Below are 22,421 nucleotides of genomic sequence, written 5' to 3'. Positions count from 1 at the left end.
ACCAGAATAACAACTCTCATTTTATTACACAACTCAACATAGAGTGAGCAGATTACTCTTGCATACCCAGTACATAAAAATAATCAAAGCAAACATCAGTAATCAAATAAATAGGGATAACTAAATTAAATTAAATCAATCATGCAAATACATTAGTAAGTACATACGTAAATTAAAATATCCTTGGGCTATAATGGCCACTAAGCTATTTCAATGTATAGTTTTTTTCTGCGGGTGATAAACATTTTACATTTTGTCATGCTGTAAAACTATTAGTAGAACTCTTCCAAAACGTTCAGTATATTTCATCTTGTTCTTCACTGTTGTTCCGACATTCAGCAAGTCTATATGTGTCGCCCATCCAGGACCAGTCTATTTGTCTTGACAGCAGGGAAAGGAGATGTGGCATTGGGCTTTCACCTAGTAAACATACAGCAAAGGGGTGGCATGGTCGTGATAAAACTGAAGTTATGAATACTTTTGTATTACGGCATATTTCAAAATCACATTCTAAAATCGACTACTAAAATGGCTAACACAGACAAGTTGGTGTATTACACCTGATCTTTTAACAAAGTGAAATTGTTGGTTATACTTATCTGCTTGCCAGCTCTCTTTTCAAACAGGTTCTAAAGGAGATGGCTCGCTCCATTGCTTTATATCCCTGAGAATTTGATGTGATGACGCGACAGAAAAAGAAAATGTAGGGAGATAAATGAGCAGGGAAAAATATGTTTGGAGCAGTTTAAAAGAGAGGAAGGCAAGTGGGGAATGAATTAAATGTTAACAATGTAACAAGCATGAAAGGACAAGATAATGCATGCAAGTGTGGGAGAGGAGGGAAAAAGACAGAGAAGAAGTGTTTAGTTATTAAAGATAATGACGTCAAACACTTGCTGGGTCACGTAAAAAAAAAAACTGGAACTACAATAAAAATAAAAATAAACTAGAACTAATGTTAGCTTAATTTCGTTGAACAGTTGACAGTCGACTGATTTACGTATCCACTAGAGGGCAGTGTGTTTACTCTAGAGGCAGCTCAGTGATGCGACATGAGGTGGTTTCCATTTTTCTTGGGAGTTTTTTTACCACTTCAAATAATTAGGTGGAGTTCATAGCAGCCTCTCTTTTTTCCTCCAAGCTGTCATAGATGGCAAAGATCAAACATATGAAAAAATCCCCACAGCTTTCACTATACAATGGTGAAAGGAAGAGCAATTATTTTGACAAGAATCAGTTCATTAAAATGTTTCATTCAAAAAATTTGTTGACTGAATCATTCAGTGCTTTGTCATTTGGTTCATGATTTATGAAAAACAAGTTAATGTGCAGGACGCTATATCAAGTGCCCGCTCTCAGTCACTTCTTTCCGTTGGTGCGTATCGATAGAAAGATATCATTCCTCACCCTGGCGCCTCGGTGCAGCCTGTCCTTCATGATGCCAATGAATTCCTTGTAAGAGAGCTGGTCATCGTGATCCACGTCAAAGATCTTGAAGATAGTATTGACTAAGTGACGTGTCAACTTGAGACCAGTGGCCACATATACTGCCCTTGCAAACTCATCTGACAGGAGACAAAGACACATATTGTGTGTTTCACTGCACACAGAAAAAGGGGACCACATGTGCCTATAACTCTAGCTTGACAGCTCTGTCCCAACCTTGTCCAATGGAGCGAGAAGCAAAATTGTACATCTGCATGGCAATGGCAAAGTCTTCAAGGTTGTTGAGAAATTGGAAGAAGGAGCGGAACTCATCAAAGGTGATTCCCTTAAACAGCAAAAGAAAAAGATACACATTAAGACTCTTTGAGGCACACCACCTCATTGACGTATCCATTTAAAAAAAAACACGCACACACAGCAAAACGTGTAGAATGAGCTAAAGTAGCTGCTCATGGGAATAATAATAATAATGGCAATAATGTAAAAATATGTATATATATATATATATATATCATGTGACTGGCTGGCGGTATAACCCTGTTTTCACATTGTAAATGGGAAGTTTATTGGGAAATAAATTATCATATACCAATGTCAATCAATCAATTTCTGACATACTGTAAATAAAGAGACATATCCAGGTACACTAATAGATGAATACAGTTGATCAAGAAAGCAAAGACCAACTGCATTTGTGTGTGTGTGTGTGTGTGCGTGCGTGTTGTCGAGAGAGGCAGTGGAGCGTTGAAGTGTGGAGAGTGACAACAGCTGCAGGAAGAAATGGTGGTGGGAAATTTCAGGTGCTATTCATGGCTGGGAGGCAGGAGAACTTACAGAGGAAGAATAAATCAAACAGATGTGTGAGGGAATTGAAGAAGTGCTGCTGCTGGCTAGTGATAAAATGTCAGCCAAAACATCACTTGAAATTTGTGTAGCAACAATTTGCAGTAACTAGTCAGTGGATATCAGTTTGTTCTTTTTCTGAAATCCCTATTTTTTTTTTCTTGTCAATGACAATCTTTTTAGTAGCTTTTTAGCCCTTTAATTTTAAACATCACTGTAAACATCAGCTTTACATATGTCAGGTCCGCTCTGTAGGAGTAATATGAGTTTTGCAGTTTACAGTTTACAGCTATCTCATCAAATTTTATCAACTAAAAAAACAAGATTTTAGACAATTTTTTGTTCAAATAGACAACAGACCAACAAATTTATTGGAGCACTATCGGGGGGAAAACATTATGTAAAGTACCTTTTCATCAGGTATACTGTGTCTGACGTTTTCCAGGTAAGCGCCAATATTCTCCACATTGGTGAAACGCAAGAGGATCTTGGCAAAGTCCTCTTCACTGATGGTGGCCATCCCTTTAGAGTAGGTCAGAAATTCAATCTCCAGCACCTCAGTCTGCAGGTTGTCCATGAACCTGAAGATATAAAACAAAGGATATCAAAATTGGGTTAAAAAAATACTATAATAATAATAATTTTAAAAATAAAAGACTTTCTAATTGGTAGTGTGAAAAGAGGCGTGCATTGAGTCGTCACATGCTTTTGTGCAAGCTACGAAATAATACCTATAAAAGTCATCAAAATTGAGCTCAGCCTTCCCTTTCTTCCCGAAGAAATGGACCAGCAGGGTGGTATCAATAGTTAGACTCTCATCCGCACGCTAAAGTCAAAAGCAAAGGAGACAAAAAGGGAAACGAGAGAAGACTGGTGAGAGACCACTCAACAAGAGTACCACTTTTTTTCTTTAGAAAACACCGTCCGTTTCTCAATACCAAAGAAGGGAGCCAATGCAGTCTACATGAAACCAAAGCGATCTTTGTGCTCAGTGCACACTGAAATAGCTAATAAACTGAAGTGGGACGACACTATTAGAGGATTTTGACTGTCAAATTTGATCAGCTCACAGATTAAAAAGACCACACACACAAATACACAACAATGTATATTGAGAAACTGAATGAGTAGGACGAGACCATTATTAATCCAACAATGCAAATACACAGTCAAGTCATTTGGTGTATGCGGATCATGTCAATCAATTGACATAAACAAAAAAAACAGTCAGCAGCTACCATGACACCAATTCACCAGCCCAGGTCGCAATTATGTTGTTGTTTTAGTTTTACACATATAGCAAGTTATCCAATTCATGCTTGAAATAACAGTTCAAACATCTGACAGCGGTCTTGGCAAACTTGTCTAGTTTGTACATTATTTGAAGACAAGTATCATCATTACCACAAGAAATCAAGCGAAGATCAAAGATGCACACTTGAAGACACCCTTAGAGCCTTCCAACTATTATTTTTTCATAATAGATAGAGCTCAACACAGTTCTAATCATCAAAATTATGTAGCCCAGACTGGTGACTCTTGTTGTTACAGCAGAAAAGAGACTTTTGCAAAGAAATGATTCGTACGTTAAAGCACATAACGGATACAGCTGAAACTTGTCATGCTCATTGTCACCAAACATGCCGGATGTAGAATCAGAATATAGAAAAGGAAGAAGATGTCAAAGAAGGAGGGACAGAAGAAAAGGCTGAGGTTGAGACAGACGAAGTGTTTGGTGAAGATGCAATCAAGCTACCGCATTTCATGCATTTTTGCCAAACAAACGGAGTCACACCATTAACAGCACAGCATTAAGAGCACACATGCAGAGCATGTGAGATGATTCCACCTTTTTTTCTTTCATTTTATTTTCTCATATTCGCTTCCGTCCAGTTAGGCAAGTAGGTCTACATTCAGTTACTAGAGCCAATTAATAAACGTTGTGCTATTTGTTATCTTTACACATAATATAATCTGTTGCTTATCATGCTTTTGAACTATTATAAAAGCTATAAAAAGTCATGTAAATACGATTTGTGAAGGTTTCTTTTGAAGTGACTAAATGTGGGGCATATTTCCGGATTGGCACGAATAGAAATTGGCTTTTGATCAGTTCCAATAAAAAGACATCCAGCATCGAGGCAGAAAAGGGGGAAGTAGATAACAATTGTAAATCACAGCCATGCCCACCACTGCCAAACTTTGTTTTTGATGGCCATGCTTCTGTATGCAGAGATGACGCTGGATCAAATCTCATGTTTGCCAAAGATGGAGGAGCATTTATGCCATTATCATAAACATTTGCACCAAAATCTTAAATGGGGTTCTACCTCGAGATTAAAATCCTAAAACCCAAAGCAGGACAAAGACAAAAAAGTCAAAAAGGGCAAATATTTTTGCGTTTTTAAGGACACATGAATTAAGATTACACTTTGCATGATTTAGATCGTTTCAAAATGAAGAATATTTAAAATGTGAAAATAAGTCACAGGAAATAAATGCTGTTGGTTAATACTGTATTTGCAACAAGAGCTGAGAAACCACTGAATTAACACACAGATGTTCTCCAACATCTTGTATCACATTTTTTCCGGAATAGTGGAAACTTGTATAGCTGCAAAACGGGTGACCTACTTCATATTTTCTTCAATATTCACTCCCTGTAATGGCCAAGTGTCCCAAAACATTTGTGCATGTTGTGTAGTTTGGAACGTGATGACTCAAAACGCAATGCGGGAAATCAGTAGAATGAAATTCAAAACTATAAAAGTTTTTTTTATAGTTTAGTATAGACATGACGTTCCTCAATATGAAGAACGCAGAAAACGGTCTCGTGAAATCGCCAAGTACGCTGTTCCAAAGAGAATATACGCGCAAACATTCGTGTGGGAAACTGAGAAAATCCACGTAAGACTGGGCATAACGTTTGAACCCCCTAACTCAGAACTGTGAGGCGGATGTGGTTACCACTCATGCAATGTGCTGTTCCTCATAATATAAATGACTGCTATACATATTGACCTCTTCACTAAACCTGCGGCAATAATGTGGAGAGATACAGATACAATGCCAAAGTGATCACAACAATGTTATCATTCCTGCAAGTGTGGCAGTACTATTGTGAGCCCAACCACCCCCATGACGACAACATAATTACTCTGCTCACGGCAGAAGTGTGTGTGTGTTCCAAAACACTTTTGATCATTTATGTCAAATGTAAAAACAGTAATTACTGATGTCATCCTCCGAACCTGTGACTAATACCTCAAGGATACCAGGTCTTCGTCAGTCTTTAAGTCCGACTGTCGGTTAGCAACACTTTCCAGGGACACAGGCTACTCCCAAGTTTTCCTTCCCATGACCTGGTCTTTTCTCCCTTGTCTCTCACCTGTCATTCCCTTTTACCTTCCCCAGCCCCTTATTTTCCTCTCATTCTGCATGTTCTCAGTTTACCCTTATTTCCTTTCTCCTCATAGTGACTGTCAGTGCCTCCTCCTCTAGCTGTCAGTAAGAGCCTCTTTTGCTACACAAAAGCAAAGAGCTTGACTAATCTGTTGAGTAAACACATCCTTCTTTAAATACAACCTGCTTCTTTCTTTTGCACTCAAAGGGCTTCCCGAGGCTCTCTTCTACCCACCCACTTTGTACTTTAACATTTGTTGTCCGCTGACCTCTGGCCGCCAATCTTGCCTCACCTTTTGGTGATTTTATCTCTTCCTCTTTTACTCCATTTATCTGATCAACTACTTCTTATCTCAAGTGTATTCTATCACTTGGGTGCATTCCTGTTTCCACAATTTAGTCTACCATTTGCGTATGTTTGCATAATGTATTCACGTTCTAGCGTCAAGCAATTTGAATTTGGCAGATGTTTTCCATTTAGTTTATTGTTTTTTTTCTTGTCACTTTGCCTGATCCCGTGTGCGCTCTGTCCATCTGACATCCCGGCAGATGAAAGGCTCCTGAGTAAATACAAGGTCAGACCCAATACACTTCACTGTCATTACCTCCACCTAAGCTTCCGCCGCCACGGCAGCGCCGCAGCACAAAGTCTGTCATTAGACAGCTAGCCAGCGTGCTATGTTTGAGCTGTTTGTAATCATTAGCAACACCTACAAGGTGCGTTTCAGGTACTTTTTTTTTTTTTTTTGTGCACAGATTGCTGCCTTACAAACTATTTCATGTAGTTTTACAACCTAAAAATATCGAACCGTGTGCTCAGTGATTTCATTATCTATAAATGTTAGAGATTGTTATTCAGCAGAATTATGACCATTCATCAATTCAGTGTCATCAGTGTCTACAACAGGGCAATGAAACATTTGGTAAATTACTCTATATTTAGTTATTTATATTAAGTAAAAATGAATGTCACGTAAGTTGTTCCAGTCAATTAGCAGAAAAAGGTCATACTAATTGTGAAAACTCCTGTACATTCTAATTAAATATGATGAAAGATAAATAAAGTATATCACCTTTAAACTAAAATAATATTTGACAGTTTTTGAAATCAAAGTATTCTAATGTGCAAACATTTCTGAGGTAAGCATTTTGAATTCTAAACGTTTTAATTGAGTCTTCTATAACACATATTGAAAGAGATAGATACAAATAAATAAATAAATAAAACACGAGATTGGTTATTAGACAAACACTACATTATACTGTATCACCTAATATTATTGGACAATCATGTCATACCAGCATAGTACAGGTTTAGAAATAATAACAACAAACACACATCGAGAATAAATGTGCTATATCCATAAGAATGCTTTTAAACTTGATTTCTTAAAAATAAATACATTAATTTAGGTGAATAAAAAGGAATACAAGTTGACGTTTATGTACTATAATGAGTGCTTAAACTACAAGAAAAAAAGAAAGAGTCTAAGGAGATGAAAATGGGGGGAAAGTGGGGGGAGGCTGGGAACGACATGGTGGCACATCTCAACTGATGTTAAGTAGACAAATGAATAAAGACATTTGAGACATCTTGACTCAAGCCAACATAAAAGGCCTTGTAGTTTAATAATGCAACTTGTCAATTGCATAATTTTTATGCTTTTTTTGTTTTAAGGGAAGTCATTGTGGAAATAGCCTCATTGTCTTCATGCATTTTAGGTCTTATTCTGGTTTGGGTGATAACAACAGACAGACGTACAGGGAATTAGAATTAAATTAAGAACAAACAAACGGGTAAACACAGTAGGAATGACAGGATAGAGGACAGTTGGGTCTGTGTACCTCCGCCAGGTCAGAAAAGAGGATTTGGCTGGCGCCTCGCCTTAGAACGTCCCAGTAACTCCGTGCCACAAACTCCTGACTGTCTTTTTTAAGCACCTGTAGGGGTGGTCAAGGGGGCCAAGGTCAGTTCACTTCTAACACCACCACTTCAGGAAGTAGCTTCTGCATTTTTCCCATGATCAAATCATAATAGTAATACAATGTGGGGTTTAGATTAACATCAAATGCTGGCCATAGCTTTTTCCCCCCAACCACATACACAAGCAAAATGTGGTAATAATAATGAAAATGTTCTGACTAAAACATGACTTGTGTCCTTGACCCTGACATATAGTTAGTTGTACTGTGCTTCCTCGAAAAAGTGGAGTTGTAGTTACCTACCTCTCACTGTCTTCACGGAGAACACGACTGAAGCCTTTTTTACATGATCATGCCCTGCTGTTAACTAGCGTCATTGAGACAAAGCATCTATCCACCACAGCACTTCACACAGATCACACTATGCAATGTTTTATCACTGACAGTATGTTGCATTTCATTCGATGTTCAGTTTGGAAAGTGCTGCATGTGTACTGCTTATGTATTTAAAGTGCCCCATCATTCAAAACCATAATACTCTCATTCAGGCCTGGATTGGGTAAAGTAGACGTTCTGGCAAATTCCCGCTGGGCTGTACTGCAATCTACATTGTTCAAGCTGCTCGTCAGTTAGTCCTTCTCATTTTTATCACAGAGCCAATGGGAAAAAAATAAAATAATTTTAAATTAAACCGAGGCTATATTCCTTCTCTTTACCTGACACTTCCTACATATACCTTCACAAATACATACGATACAGTTTTCCTATGCATAACTAGCAATAAATATTACTTAATCTGGAAATTTCACCCTTTAATCACATTCTTAAACCGTCTAAGGTGAGCAAAAAGAACACTACGCGGGTATGTTTTTGGATACATACGCTGTTCATGGGGGCAACCTGATATCCATACAGCTGCATACTCTACCACATGGAGAAGAGGCATGAGGGAGAGAGAGAGAGAGAGAGAGAGAGGACGACAGAGCATGCAGTCAGAGAGGGAGGAGAGAAGATAAAAGACATGTTAGTACATGCGAGGAGTGGTTGTGGATACACTCTGCATAGGGAGGGACATGTCATTTCCAATGCCTCTCTGATTATATCTTAGAGCAACACACAATTCACAAAACATGTTTTAAAATGAGCATCTAAATATGATCTAGATGTATACTAAATTACTAGTATATACAAGATGTGTTTTTTTTTAATAATCTTAAATGTAATATGGAGAACTTGATGTTAACACCTGCCAGCCTGTTAAATGCGGGTGAATTTCAGCTGTGGTGGGTAACAGTGCTACTCCCACTTTGGCAGGTTGTAGTAAAAAAATAAAAAAATAAAATTAAAAAACCTGCTCATATCGCAACCAATTTTCATGTAGTTTGATTTTTTTGTCAGGATCTTCTACCAAAACATTTGAGGGGGAAAAAAAGCCCAAAAATATTTTTCTTACCCATGAAAAGTTATTCACAATTCCCTTGTTGTGATTTGACATGATGATTGTGCATAGTTTTTGGAATTTATCTTAAAGTTAAAATGTTGAAGGCCGGGGTACCAGTATTATTAGTATAGCTAATGAATACAAGAAAATGTTGTTCCTAAGCCTTAATCAAAGAAACATGGAATAAGACAAATTATACAAGAGTATATCCATTTGATTCAGTACAGTTGGGATGTCAACGTCCAGGTACAACAGAGAACAAAAACTTGTAAGGCAGCATGCACTCAGTCATGGTTAGATGACAGGTTAATATTCTAATATCTCCAAAGATGACAATAAACGGTGATTTAATGATCTAGGATTTTAAATGCATCCACAGTTTGGCACAGCAGTTCAGTAACCTCAAATGCATACCACCAAAGCAACCAGTTGCATCACAATGCCTTTGTGAATGATTTAAAATGATCAGAGTCTTTAATGTATACTGTTTGGATTATTAATATTACTATTAGTCTCAATACAATGGATCAGTGGAATCAGTTTCAAGTCTACATTGACAATCCATAATCATCACGCCATCAACTATATTCAGGACGCTTGGGAAAATTTGTTGTTATATTTATACTATTATACCGTATGGGTCCTTGATCCTGATTACCAACTCACTTACCAACTGTGCTGACTTCTCAGCATCCCCTTTCCTCCCCTTCTTCTCATTTTTCTTCCGGAAGATCTCCTGAAGCTGCAAAGGGGTCAAGAATAAAGCTCTTAATGACATGAAATGTTTTTTGTTTTTTTATACACTGTGATCAAAAATATCAAGCACATTAAGACAGATCCTCATCAGTAATGTAAGAAATAAAACTGACAACAGAATGAAAATGATCTCATGGATGATTGGGTTACGCTTCCTATTAGCGACTTACCACCAAGAACTCCCTCTTGTCCACCATCTGGTTGCCGTCTGCATCAAACATATTGAAGGCAATCTTAAAACCAGCATGGGGCTCTGCAGCAGAGGAGAACACACATGGTGAGAGTTATCAACAGAGTCTGTTAAAGGTGATTGTAAATAACCAAGTAGCATACACCACACTCATGACAATGGTCAGATACAGTATAAATGAGCATGTCCTTGACTTTAGGTAATTGCTTCACTTCATTATATTGACCTACCTATAGTACTAAAGAGGTTGCCTGAAGTGGATTGCTTTTGGACCTTATCACATGAACGTTCACAACAAAAAAACAACCTTTGCAGGTATGGAGTGAAATCAAGTCGTCGCTAAGCTGTACCAATACAGTATATAAAGCACTGCATTTCATAATAACACTAAACTATTATTCATAATTTCATATGTAACTGTGGATAAAAAGTGAAACATGGAGAGTTCTAGTCGCCAAAATGCATGACAGCTTTCACAACAAAAGTTACATTCACATTCACGGATAGATGGGAATAAATAGACATCCATTCGGCCATTCAGCTGTATCATATTTAAGCATACATATTTATGTTCATAAATACATATGTAGTTGGCTGTGGCTGAAAAAGCAAAAGGTGGAGCCAAAACGCCTCTCAAATATCAACACAATCTACTTTTATTTCACGGCTGTTTCCTCTCTTGGTAAAACATCAGATACAGAGGCCAGGGCGATCTGCTTCTTCCTTGTCAATCACCATGTTGTTTGTGGTTTAATGAACTGTACTGTACTGTACTGGGTGGGATCTCAAAATGTTTCCTAATAAGAACCCCAGGGGTCGCTGTTTATCCGTTGCAGCAAGTTGGTATTTGTGCTGGGTCAACCGGTCAGTCGCTGACTGATTTGCTCACGGTTGTTCTATCTATTACATTTATTTGACCTTTTATGCCTTTCCAGATTATGACCACGGCTTGGTATGTTGAAAATGTAACTTTTGTGCTGAAGGTTTGCACTGTAATTACCATGGTAAAGTAAATTTCACTTCACAGTTATAGAACTACAGTAGTTGTAGTCTTTGTGTCTAACTTACCTGGAGGGGAAATTGCAACTACAGCAATAGCTGATGCAATACTTTCACCAATTTTGTTCTCCCAAATAAGTATAGTGCACAACAGCAGGATATAGACATACTCACTTGTCAGGATGCAGACCAGGAACAGGTACTCCGTGTATGAGATGATACCTAGCAACAAGACCACGAGGGAGTCAGAGACACAATAACACACAATCATTCTTTCAAAAATATAGCATATTTTCATGTATCTCCTTGAAGTAAACCAATAGTCCATTTGGTCACACACTATTTCTAACAGCGTGACAAGAGAGCGCTGTAAAAAAAAAAAATTCAAACACCTCTAAAATCCTCCATTACAGATAAAATCATGAGAAAACTATTGCTGACTAAAACACATGATCTACCCTATTGCCTACACTGCTCTTCTCATGAATAATGTTTAATTTGCACTATTTAAGTTGAGTTATCTTAAAATAATAAATAATGCAGTTTGCAACATCACTGTAATTTTAAGGAGCCCACTTGAGAATTGTTTAAGCTTTTTTTACTGATATTTTTAGCTGAAATGTCAGCTAATTGAACAAAGCAAACTAGCAGACAAAAATGAAAGCATCGATTGCAGCTGTGCATGACATCCAAACAACAAAGGCAAAGTTGACGGAATTGTGTTTCAGGTTTCAGCATAATCCTTGAAACCAATAGCAACTGTTAATGACAAAGATGTCATTGGGTTGAAACAACAGATTTCACAAGCAGACGCGACTCACAGCACACATCCCTGTACAATAATTGAATGTGCAGAACAGCACATTTTTATTAAGTCAAAATTTGAACATCTTAACATTGTTATATTCGTTTTGAGAAAAAAAAAACATCCCTTGAAAATATGTTTTACTTTTTTTTTGTTGGGGAGGGGGGGGGGGGGTAAATGAGCATGTTCATAAGAAAAAGCTAAAAATCAAATTCAGCACAGCAATTTTTGTAAAGCTATGTTGAGAAATAATGAAGTAACAGTATATGGTTTTACCCTAATTTGAAGGTGTTTTTCTGGCCAAATTTTAACTTGGCAAAATAATACAAGTGTTCCTCCAGAAAGGCTATAAGGCCTCACACAAGCTAAATTTCTCGGAATTTTCAAAATATTTGCTACTGAGGTTGAATTTGAAAGTATTTTGCAGTCAGATGTTGAATTTTGACAAATGTTCATTTTGAAGAAATCCGGTCATGTTGCGACTATTTCCTTCTATTCAAGCCTGTTGTCAAGTAAAGAGTGTGCGTGCGTGTTTGTAAAAGCAGGTGAAAAATGTTTCAGGACATGATCCTTTCTTGCTTTGGGCCTATTAACACTCTTTTTCCCTTTCTGTCTGATTGTCCAGATAGTTCAGGGTGACTCGCTTGAGTGTTACGGGACATTGCTTTCCCGTGGATGTGGATTTGTGTGTATGTGTGTCGGTGAACATGACACCAGGTAGAACAAGTGACGGGCTTGTGTTTCCTACTGCGCAACTACTTTGTGTAAAGGAGCTGAATTGGAACCGAAGTCCTCCCCATCTCCCCTGCCCCCCATGTCATGCACTCAAACCACTGAGGGCGCTCTAGGAGACAGATGCTTGCGAATAAATACTCTGTATACACTACATTTAGTTAGATTTCGACATGCGTTTTCACACATTATTCAAGAACGGCTTCACCAAATGCAAATCTTAGTTTTAAAGTACTGCTGATAGTAATTCTTAAGATTGACAACCCTTCTGCAATACCATTATTTTATCAGTACCTGTTCCTAAGTCTCGTCCCATTTTTTTTTTTCAAGAACATCAAACCCCATTTTTATAATACAACTACAAAGGAATCTTAATATCACAGATGGAAAAAACATGAAACACACACAGAGCATTCCATTTAATTTTGTCATTCTCAGACTCTTGTAGCCATTCCAAGGAATTTAGCTGTTCCCGCTCCGCATAGGAATACGTGTCCAGACAAACACAGTTTGTATTGCATACATATCAGGACATTAACTGACATATTGCGAAATTGAATGGGGAAATGCCCACAGATATACATCTCCTTTTTGAGAGGGGGGGTTGCTATAATACCTCATTATCTCATTCTCATATCTCATTGGTGTTGCATACTTACAGGTATGTTATACAGTATGAGGAAATGAGAGGAGTGAAGAGAGGAGAGGAGATGTGGTTTATTTTTAGTTTGGTCAGCAGGTTGGTTGGCTGTCAGGAGAGACAGCATGCCTCCAACCTCGGATTAGAGACACCTACTGTGACTCACAAAAATACACACATTGGCAGGTAAACCCTGAAACTGAGCAAAATATGGAATTTGAGATGTGAGCCTCATAGATTCATAAATATAATCTTAACCAAGTGAAGTGAATAATGTGGTAAATAAAACACTGACACCAAAACAACAATTCATAATCCGTAGTGATCTGTAGAAAATTAGACACGGTTACAAATAGTGGTTTGGATGCGCAAAGTGCCTTTTCTGCTTGTAGTATTTGTGTGTACATGTGTGTGATTGAGTGCATATTGTACCTCGTTCTCTCAGGTTACGGAATAGTTTGGACGATCCTCTCCATACAGGGGGAGTATCTGATAGGATTTTCTCCAGCTCCTGGAAAAATATGCACCAAATAAAAGTCACCCGTGAAGATTCTATTGGAAATTGGCCAATATTATGTTTCATTCACAACGATTTACTGTCTGCAAGCATTGCTTGAAACATATCACAAATTCATATATAAGAAATAAAGTGTTATATTTTTTGTGCTTGTGGCAAGTCTTTAATTTCTGAAAATCTTTTTTTAGAAGCTAGTGAACACACTGAATTGAGTCTATTGTGAGGAATTGATTGTAAATGGTTTGTATTTTGAGACAAATTTGAGTTCACACTGGGTGCATTCTTGGCTGTAACCAGCAGGGGCACTGCTACTTCATTCTCAACTAGTTTCTAAAAATAGAACACCATAAAGTCAACTGTTGAGTAACATCCACTCATGCCCCCACTATGAAACAACCTCTCCATGCAGCATTAATCTGCCTAATGCAAGAAGAACAATAAAATAGCTATTGTCAGAGTCCATTAAAGTGAATATAAAATAAAATAAAAGTTAATAAACAATTAATAATTTTCCTCATAATTAAACACATTTAGTCAAATGGCGATCAGCAGAACTGTATATCTCACTACAAACATAATATGAAACGGCTACATAATATACATGGCAATAAGGGAGTTAATAAAGAAAGTCAATTCAAACAGACAACCACATGTAAAATACAACAAATGCTGACAACATGGAGGAAGGAATAAAGAAGCTTTTAGAGTGTGTCTCCCACCTGTTTGGTCAGGGACCTCCAGGGCCTCTTGCCTGCCAGGGAGCCAGACAAAAGAGAGAGAAAGAAGGGAAAGAGGAGAAGAGGGTTTGGGTGGGCTCTGTCAGATAGCATCTGTATTATCTAGAAATGGGTCTTAATGTGCACGGTACAGTCACAACACACAGCACGCACACGCGCGCGCACACACATTGTATATACAACTGTGATCATCACAGGCCCATCTAAAGTGCCCTGTGCTCATCTTTGTAGTAGGTGGAATGTCCCAGTAAAAGCACATGCTACTTTTGTTCTGTTTTATACAACAAAGTTCATCTTAATTCAACTTCAAAGGGGGCATTAAGAGGATGTCGGCTGCTGAGTGTGTGGATTTGTGTGGCTGTATCATATGTCAGGCGCGGCGCACATGTAGACACTCATACAGGTGCATAATACGCAACAACTGCCCACTTAAGAACAGAAAATGTGATGTGTGGGGAAAACTGTGACGATAAGGGGAGTTCAGATATTTGTTAATTATTACAAAGTGTAAATGTGAGCAAATGTTGAATAAAGGGAGGTCTGTGTGCGTCAGTGTCAATTTGTATATGTGTCTGACTAACAATAACCTTAGACTAAACAAAAGCTCTAAGGCCATCTGCTTTGAGGTTACCTCAGCAAATTTGTTTGTAATGGCAGCAGGTCGGCAGAGATAGCCGCGATCAGGTCAACCATGGAATTGTGTACATTAAAACATACATTAACTCATTCACTGCCATTGACGGCTATAGATGTCAAAAATTCATTTGAACTATTTCTATTAGTTTAACATTTGTTTGCATTTTTTTTAACAAGAGTATGAAAACCTAGATTTTTGTTCATTTAGAACAGATATAAAATTTGTGATTAATCGTGAGTTAACTAGTGAAGTCATGTGATTAATTACGATTACAAATTTTAATCACCTGATGCCCCTAATTTTTAATAATCTCTTTATTATTATTATTTTTTTAATAATCTTTTTTTTTTTTTTTTAAGAAAAGATTGTTAAAAATTAGGGGCGTCAGGCTATTACAATTTTTAATCATAATTATTCGCATTACTGCACTAGTTAACTCACGATTAATCACACATTTTATATCTGTTCTAATACAATAAAAAAATTCTAGGTATTCATACTCTTGTTAACAAAAGTGTGAAAAATGTTAAACTAATAGAAATAGTTCAAATGAATTTTTGACGTCAATAGCCGTCGATGGCAGTGAATGAATTAAAAAGGTAATTACAAACATGACATGCCAGATATTTTTAATGTCATGCAAAAAATAAGGCATCTATTGAGGTAGGCATTTCTTTTTTAAACAAGGTGATGCAACCAGTGGTTAAGTTAATTAGGGCGCTATGAGAGAAGAGCAGGCCTAGGCAATATAGACAAAATTTTGTATCTCAATATACATGGCAGGTACATATAGCAATACGATAACGATATATTGCAATGGGCTTGGCGAAAACTAAGCCTTTTTTTAAGAACAAGCAATTAAATAAAAAATATAAATCTAAAAGGATGTGGAAATATTAAATAAATAGATTGAAAAAATAAAAAAAATCATTGTACTGCAACTGTGCTTTAACAATAAATAACCACTTTATGCTACAACAGAAGTATTTGTTGCGTTTGTGTGCGCGTGTGTTATCGCATCAACATGTGTGTTGTTCTGTACCAATTTGTCCATGCATGTGTGGCTTCATGCACTACGTAGCTTTAGTGCTAAGGCCCGCCTCACAGAGTAAGATGCTTCCGAACACACAACTTGGACCAGGCTATCGCAAAAAATAACAGTTGGCCACTTATGCCCGCACATTGAGCAATTTAATGTGTGCACTCAATGTGATGTGCGTGTATCACGTTTTCAGGCTCCTCGTAAGCTATGTTGTATTGTATTCACTTTTCTTTTCTTTTTTACACAAAAAGGTAGTGTCACTCAAGGAAGAGACAGGTTGCTAAAGGAATAGGACATGGGCGAGAATGATGAGCAAAGTGTGATATATTGAAATTCACTTGAATGGACCGCTGACCACAATTTTTGCTATTTTAACCATTGGTACACATTAAATTATATATATGGTGAAGTATTGTTGTAAAACACAATTCTTGGCAGGGCCACAGCTTTGTCTCGCTTTGCATTTCTGCGTGTGTGTCTCTCTCTCCTGCTGTCCATCAGATGATGGTCATTGGCTAGCTTTGGCTGTCGATCAACGCCAAACTTGAAAGGAGGTATGAGGTTGGTTGGTTGGTTGGTCTGAGTTGTATATGCAGCGTGAGCGTGCAAAGACTACATAGTTGAATGACATTGACTAAATTTTCTATATTCATATCTTGAATGTTCATATCTAGATAACAATACAATAACAATATAACACCCAGCCCCAGAGCAGAGACTACCATTTTATGGAAACTATTGACGAAATTTGTATTCATGTGTTGAGCTTTATTTAAAGTTAATCAAACAATCATGTTCCAAAACAAATGTGTGCGTACGAACTGACACCAAAACACATTTTCTTTTACTCATGGAAGCATGTGCTGTCTACAACATCAGTAACAATGAAGAAGGCCACAAAAAAAAACACAAGCCCCTTCTACTCTGTATTTTATGTGTAGAAAACAATGCTATACGTACTTCTCGGTTCACTCATGGTGACTGATTCGATGAAGTTCTGAGGAGTCATGTAAAGCTGCCCTTCATACTCCACAGAGCTAAACATACGGAAACGATGCTCATGGGACGACATGTGCACATCTCCCTCCTCAAAGTCCATTGGATGTGCCTGTAGAAAAAAAAAAAAAAAAAGAACGGTACACTTTAAAAGTGATACAGACAGAGAGCTAGAAAAAGCATCATCATCATTACTATACTACCATGTTGCCAATATTGTAGCCATGCAGTACATGTCAAGTTGAAGTGTGTTGGAACACCATCACGAAGCCTCTTGAGACATCTTTACTAACTTTCTTAAGACAACTTGTCCCCTTAGATATATGACGAAAAAAAATGAAATAAAGTGATGAACTATTCTATATACAGTATATTATTCATTGCTGATTTGATGTAGAGATCTCAGCCCCATATACACAAACTAAGCCTATAATATAAAAAACATGTCTCCTTTTTGCTGTATCTTTTTTTTTTTGTATCTTTGCACAAATCCTCTTCAAATTATAAATAGAGTCAGGCCCTTTAGTGTGATAACAAGCTTCAGTGCAAGGGCACACGCATTTTTTTTCTCCAGTATACTTTCAACATGATTGGAATCTCTAAGCAGCCAGCCCATCAACTTGATTAGCTGCAGTGCTACGCCACCAGTTGGTGCTGCATGAAGCTTCGTAATTACAAGACAGCTTTCCAAATTTAAACCTGCTCGGCCACAGGGCTCGTTGCAGCGAGGATTTCTGCACAGCTCAGCTAACATGCTAATGAGCATACCGATCCATTCATAAAGCTTTGATGCTGCCTTCACTGAGGGAGCATAAATATGAGATGAGGGTTCTGCTACTTTGCAGAGAGTAGCGTGAGAAGGCTGTGGTTTTGACTCTCACTAAGGAATAAAGTTTCAAAAGTGAGACAGTTTCAGACAAACAGACAAGTTTCTAATGCCATGCTAGATGAGTACCAAGGTCAACTTAATTTGTGTTTTTTTAAATGAAAGGTTAAGATATGTAATGTGCTTGTGTATAGCCAAAAACAACCTTGCTTAGTCTTTCTTTTCCGACCACATAACAGATGGTGCTCTCACTTAAGAGTGATTATCAAACGTTTTACACCGGGTACCACCTTAGCCCTCCAAGTACACCATAATGACCAGAATTAAAATACAGCAGCGTAAAAGGCGTCAAGTGTTCATCAAAAACGAGACTGAAGGTTTATTCCTAAAAAGTATATTTAAGATTTTCGTAAACCCCTGCAACATTAGCAAAATGAAAATGCTCCATACAATTGGAATAAACACGGCGAATCCTAATGGAATTTCATTCATATAGGTAGATATAGCCAGGCTATGTCATGTCTGCACAAGCTCCGTCTTGACGTAAATGTGCAATGACGTCGTTTACGCACCTTCTAACCACAGCTGGTCTGGAACAGGAGAGCTTGTTTAAAATACATGTGACTTGGTTTTCTCAAGCTGTTGCTTAAAAAATAAAAGTGTAATATTTTTATGTATTTTGTTAAACAATCACACTGTGCTGGAGTCAAGCTTTATATGTTTACATCGGGATCTATGTGTGTCACATGGCTTTTCTGATTAATCTAATGGCACATAACAGTTGACCAGATATCTGCAATCTGAATAATTTCCATCATAATGACAACAAGTCTGCATGTAAACCCAGCTATTATACAGTACTATGAACAGTACAAATATAGGAAACATAGCATTTAAATAATGAAAATTTTAAATGCATTGCGCATAAACATCAAATGAAAAGTCACGGTGGCCAACTGTTATCATAGCCACCTCACAGTTAGTTTGGGGCTCCAAAATCTTTACCAAAATTGAAAAAATTATTTTATTTTTTCATATACATATATTACATGTATTTTACACTAAATCGCTTAGTATAATTTGAACGGTAATATTTAAATTTGTTTGTCACTATTACTACACTCCCACTACTGTGTATGTGACAATATAATAAGGTGATTATACATTTATAATAATAATAATAATAAAACCATGAATACGATGTGGCCCGTAATGGAAATGAGTTTGGCACCCCTGGAAGAGGTTAGTCATATTATATATATATATTGCTCTCATATACAAATTAAATAGCTGATCATACACCTCTATCCATCCATTTTGTAGACTCTATGACCACATTCAGGTCACGGATGAGCTGGTTATAATCCCAGCTGACTAGGGACAAGAGGTGGAATTCGCTCTGGACTCTTCATCAGTCAATCACAGGGCACAAACACAACAAAATAACCATTCACCCACGCATGGACAATTTAGCGCAGTGATTCCCAACCACTGTGTAGCACCATATTATCCTATCAGCGATCATCAGGGCCCGGTTGTTCAAAACTCGGGTATATATTTAACCACTGGTTAAGTATATGCTACCACTTAGCAGTAATACAATGCCAAGTCTCACGCTGAGTCAAAAGAGAAAGAATAAAAATGTGTTTTTGAAGACGAGTTCTAAAAATTGACAGAGCCCAACATTTAGTGGGAGGTGATTCCAAAGAGAGGTTACCTGATATGTTTCTTGCTTGCTTTCACGTCAATAATCAAACAGACAGCAACACTGTGAATAGCGATTAACTATAATTTTTTTATTTATAAGTTTAACTCTTTTTTTTTAAACAATTACGAATAATTAAATATTATAATAATATTAAATATTAGATGAAAAATACACACATACTAGATGTAAATATAAAAACAAGACAAATAATTCTAAACTATTTTATCAAAATATTACACAAAAATACAAATCAGTCAAATATACAAATATGTTAGACAAAAAAACTGACAAAAATATGCGAGACAAAATCAGACAAAAACATGCAATATTATATGCTACAAAATATTAGCAAAAATACAACACAAAAATATTCACTGAAAAAATTAATTATGATGAAAAAAATATACATATGCATATATATATATACAGTATATATTTCACATAAACTCCTAAATTGCTTCAACCATTGATTAAATAACGTTTTCTTGCGCCGAGTGCGAGGGATCGTTTGGATAGTATCCATTTCTTGCGCCGACCCGGAAGTAAACAAAAAGAGGAATTGTGGGATGTATCAGTGCTAACCAGTGACAAACGGCACGGTTAACTTTGACCATGCCGTTAACAGCGAGACTAAACGTGTTTTGAACAACGCATATTTAACGGCCGGTTAGTTAACGGCGAGTTAAGAATTTAACGAAAATTACGTATGTAACTACGGTTCTATGAGTCCAGCACCGCCACCTGACAGTCGGGAGGGAAGAAATAGAACCGCCAGTTAGGGGTTAAACAGTGGTTAAAATAACCGAGAATTGAACAACTGGGCCCTGGTCGGCTGCAGGAAATTATCCAATCTCACATATTGGGTCCAAGTTCAACATTATTATTTTTCTAATACCAATAAAATGTTCATGAATTTATGCCAACGATGTATAGTGACAGGCGGAACAATTAAATGCTCTTCCACCAGATGGCAGAAGATATATAACTTGTGTATCCACATTTGTGACATTTTTGTTTTGAGATTATTTTCTAATGTAAAATATGTGCTGATTAAATATCAGGAAACACTGATTTCAAGTGTTTAATGAACCTTATAAACCAACCTTGCATGTTTTTTGGGGGGGAATGTGGGTGGAAACCAGATTACCAAGAAAAAACCCACTAAGCACAGGATGAACATGAAAACTCCAAGTTAATGCAGCCCTTCTAAACACCCAGAGGCGGACTTACCAACCTAGGCAGTTGCCTAGTGCCTCACGTTACTAGAGGCCCCCATAAAATTCCTCCTACACAAATAGCCAATATAGTTTTTATTTATTTACGCACATTAATTATGTTTTTATCCAAATAATTTCGCTAAAATGCCAGCAAAAGGCTTTTTGGATCCACCGTGCTATCGCTGCCTGTACACCTGCTTCTCAAATTTCAATTCAAAGCTGTGTTGCGGTGACTGCTCATGTTGACATTTCAGCACCAGCTGGAACGGAGAGCGCCATCACTGCATGTGCGCGCGCACATCGCCCAGCTGCCAAATAGTGAGCAGCCCTTTTCGGAACAAACTACATTCTATTTTATACGGACAACATCAAAACATAACGACTATAATCATATTCGTTCATTTGTGAGAGTCGATGTGTAATTAGTCGAGGATTTCTTCCACAAAGGATGAAATAAACAAGGCCCTGGTGACCAAACACGAACAAGCATATAAATTAGTAGCGCTGTCTAATTAAGTCGTATGGATGTCATGTTGCCTTAGTACCGCCCCGGTTAGCAACCCACCTTCTCTTTGGCTTCAACGGCCGGGATGGAAGGCAGCAAACCGTGGATGCTGCGAGTCCTCCTCCAGCTTCTGCGGTTAGTCATGTCCTCGTAGAAGTAAAGTGCCACCGCACCTCCCGCCGCCAAACAAAGCCCTAAAGTGAGACACTTCCGCGCTCTTGAGGCCGTCTGACGCCCGGTCAGCTCGTTTCTCGACACCGAGCACAGGCTAAGCTTAACGGCCAGCGAAGCCACTCTGCGGAAGGCGGCCATTGCTGCTGTTAATGATGCCGCTAAGATGGTGCTGGTGTGGTCAGAACTTTGAGGACAGCTTGGAGCTATCGCGTGACTTGGACTATCGCGAGAAGTGCTGTATAATGTAAATATTGACGTGCGTTTAGAAAAAAATGCTGATTACGACCGACCAAGAATCATGTTTATTTGTTTAAGGCAACGCGTTTGAGTTTATGCCTTTAATAATGTTTGGCAGATTCAATAATTAACATGTGGGATATGGCCAACACGTCATAGTGAGGTGTCTGGGCCAGCAAGGCTTCTGCTGGGCTTAACACCATCATAAACACTGAGCTTCATTTAAAAGTTCAACCCAAATTCTAATATTTGTTACATGAGATTATATTAAATTATTCCCAACACTGTATTAGCTTCATTTCATAGCATTTCTCTTGGCTTCACTGACCCCAACAAGCCCAAATTTGCCGCATTTGCAGCATAGCATGACTTATTTGTAATAGAATGTTATTATAGCACTAAGTTTTTATTTTTTTCCTACAATCAAAAAAATCGTAATTAAGTGTTACCATGGGTGTTAGTTACTATTACCAGGTTTATACTGATAGTTGTTTTTTTTTTTTAAAGCAGATTTTGTCAAGGTGTGCGGGGGGTTATGAACCCAAATGCATGAAGCAGTGAGGGAGGCCAGGTGTGCTCACAAAAATGTTTAATTAACTAAACTAGGCTTACTATCAAAAACAAAGTCAAAAATAAAACAGATTAAAA

The 22,421-nt window shown here is 37.6% G+C and overlaps 1 protein-coding gene across 5 annotated transcripts; it reads right to left on the bottom strand.

Annotated features, from left to right (window-relative positions):
• Positions 1-7: 7 nt before the first annotated feature.
• micu3a (mitochondrial calcium uptake family, member 3a) lies at positions 8-21,713 on the bottom strand. 5 transcript variants are annotated; one of them, XM_077570527.1, is made up of 15 exons: positions 21,423-21,713; positions 17,071-17,218; positions 14,414-14,445; positions 13,610-13,688; positions 11,175-11,222; positions 9,982-10,064; positions 9,726-9,797; positions 8,497-8,538; positions 7,537-7,632; positions 3,021-3,115; positions 2,699-2,870; positions 1,663-1,771; positions 1,408-1,565; positions 600-664; positions 8-423 (listed from the first exon to the last, which is right to left on the bottom strand). In XM_077570527.1, the coding sequence occupies exons 1-15, from the start codon at positions 21,672-21,674 to the stop codon at positions 417-419; spliced, it is 1,458 nt and encodes a 485-aa protein (XP_077426653.1). In that variant the 5' UTR covers positions 21,675-21,713; the 3' UTR covers positions 8-416. The 5 variants fall into 5 exon arrangements, with proteins under 5 accessions (XP_077426653.1, XP_077426654.1, XP_077426656.1 ...); XM_077570528.1 differs by having other exon boundaries at positions 8-664; XM_077570530.1 differs by lacking the exon at positions 8,497-8,538.
• Positions 21,714-22,421: the final 708 nt, after the last annotated feature.

The sequence above is a fragment of the Vanacampus margaritifer genome, chromosome 7 (assembly GCF_051991255.1).
Source record: "Vanacampus margaritifer isolate UIUO_Vmar chromosome 7, RoL_Vmar_1.0, whole genome shotgun sequence".
Classification (NCBI taxonomy): Eukaryota; Metazoa; Chordata; class Actinopteri; order Syngnathiformes; family Syngnathidae; genus Vanacampus; species Vanacampus margaritifer.
Note: the sequence above shows the minus strand (reverse complement) of the source record. Positions and strands in the feature narration are given on the sequence as shown.

Coding starts and splice junctions, on each gene's coding strand:
- micu3a (XM_077570527.1), bottom strand. CDS start 21,674: ATGGCCGCCTTCCGCAGAGTGGCTTCGCTGGCCGTTAAGCTTAGCCTG. Junction 17,219..21,422: donor CCGTTGAAGCCAAAGAGAAG/GTGGGTTGCTAA, acceptor TTTTTTCTACAG/GCACATCCAATGGACTTTGA. Junction 3,116..7,536: donor TCTTTTCTGACCTGGCGGAG/GTACACAGACCC, acceptor TTTTGACTTTAG/CGTGCGGATGAGAGTCTAAC.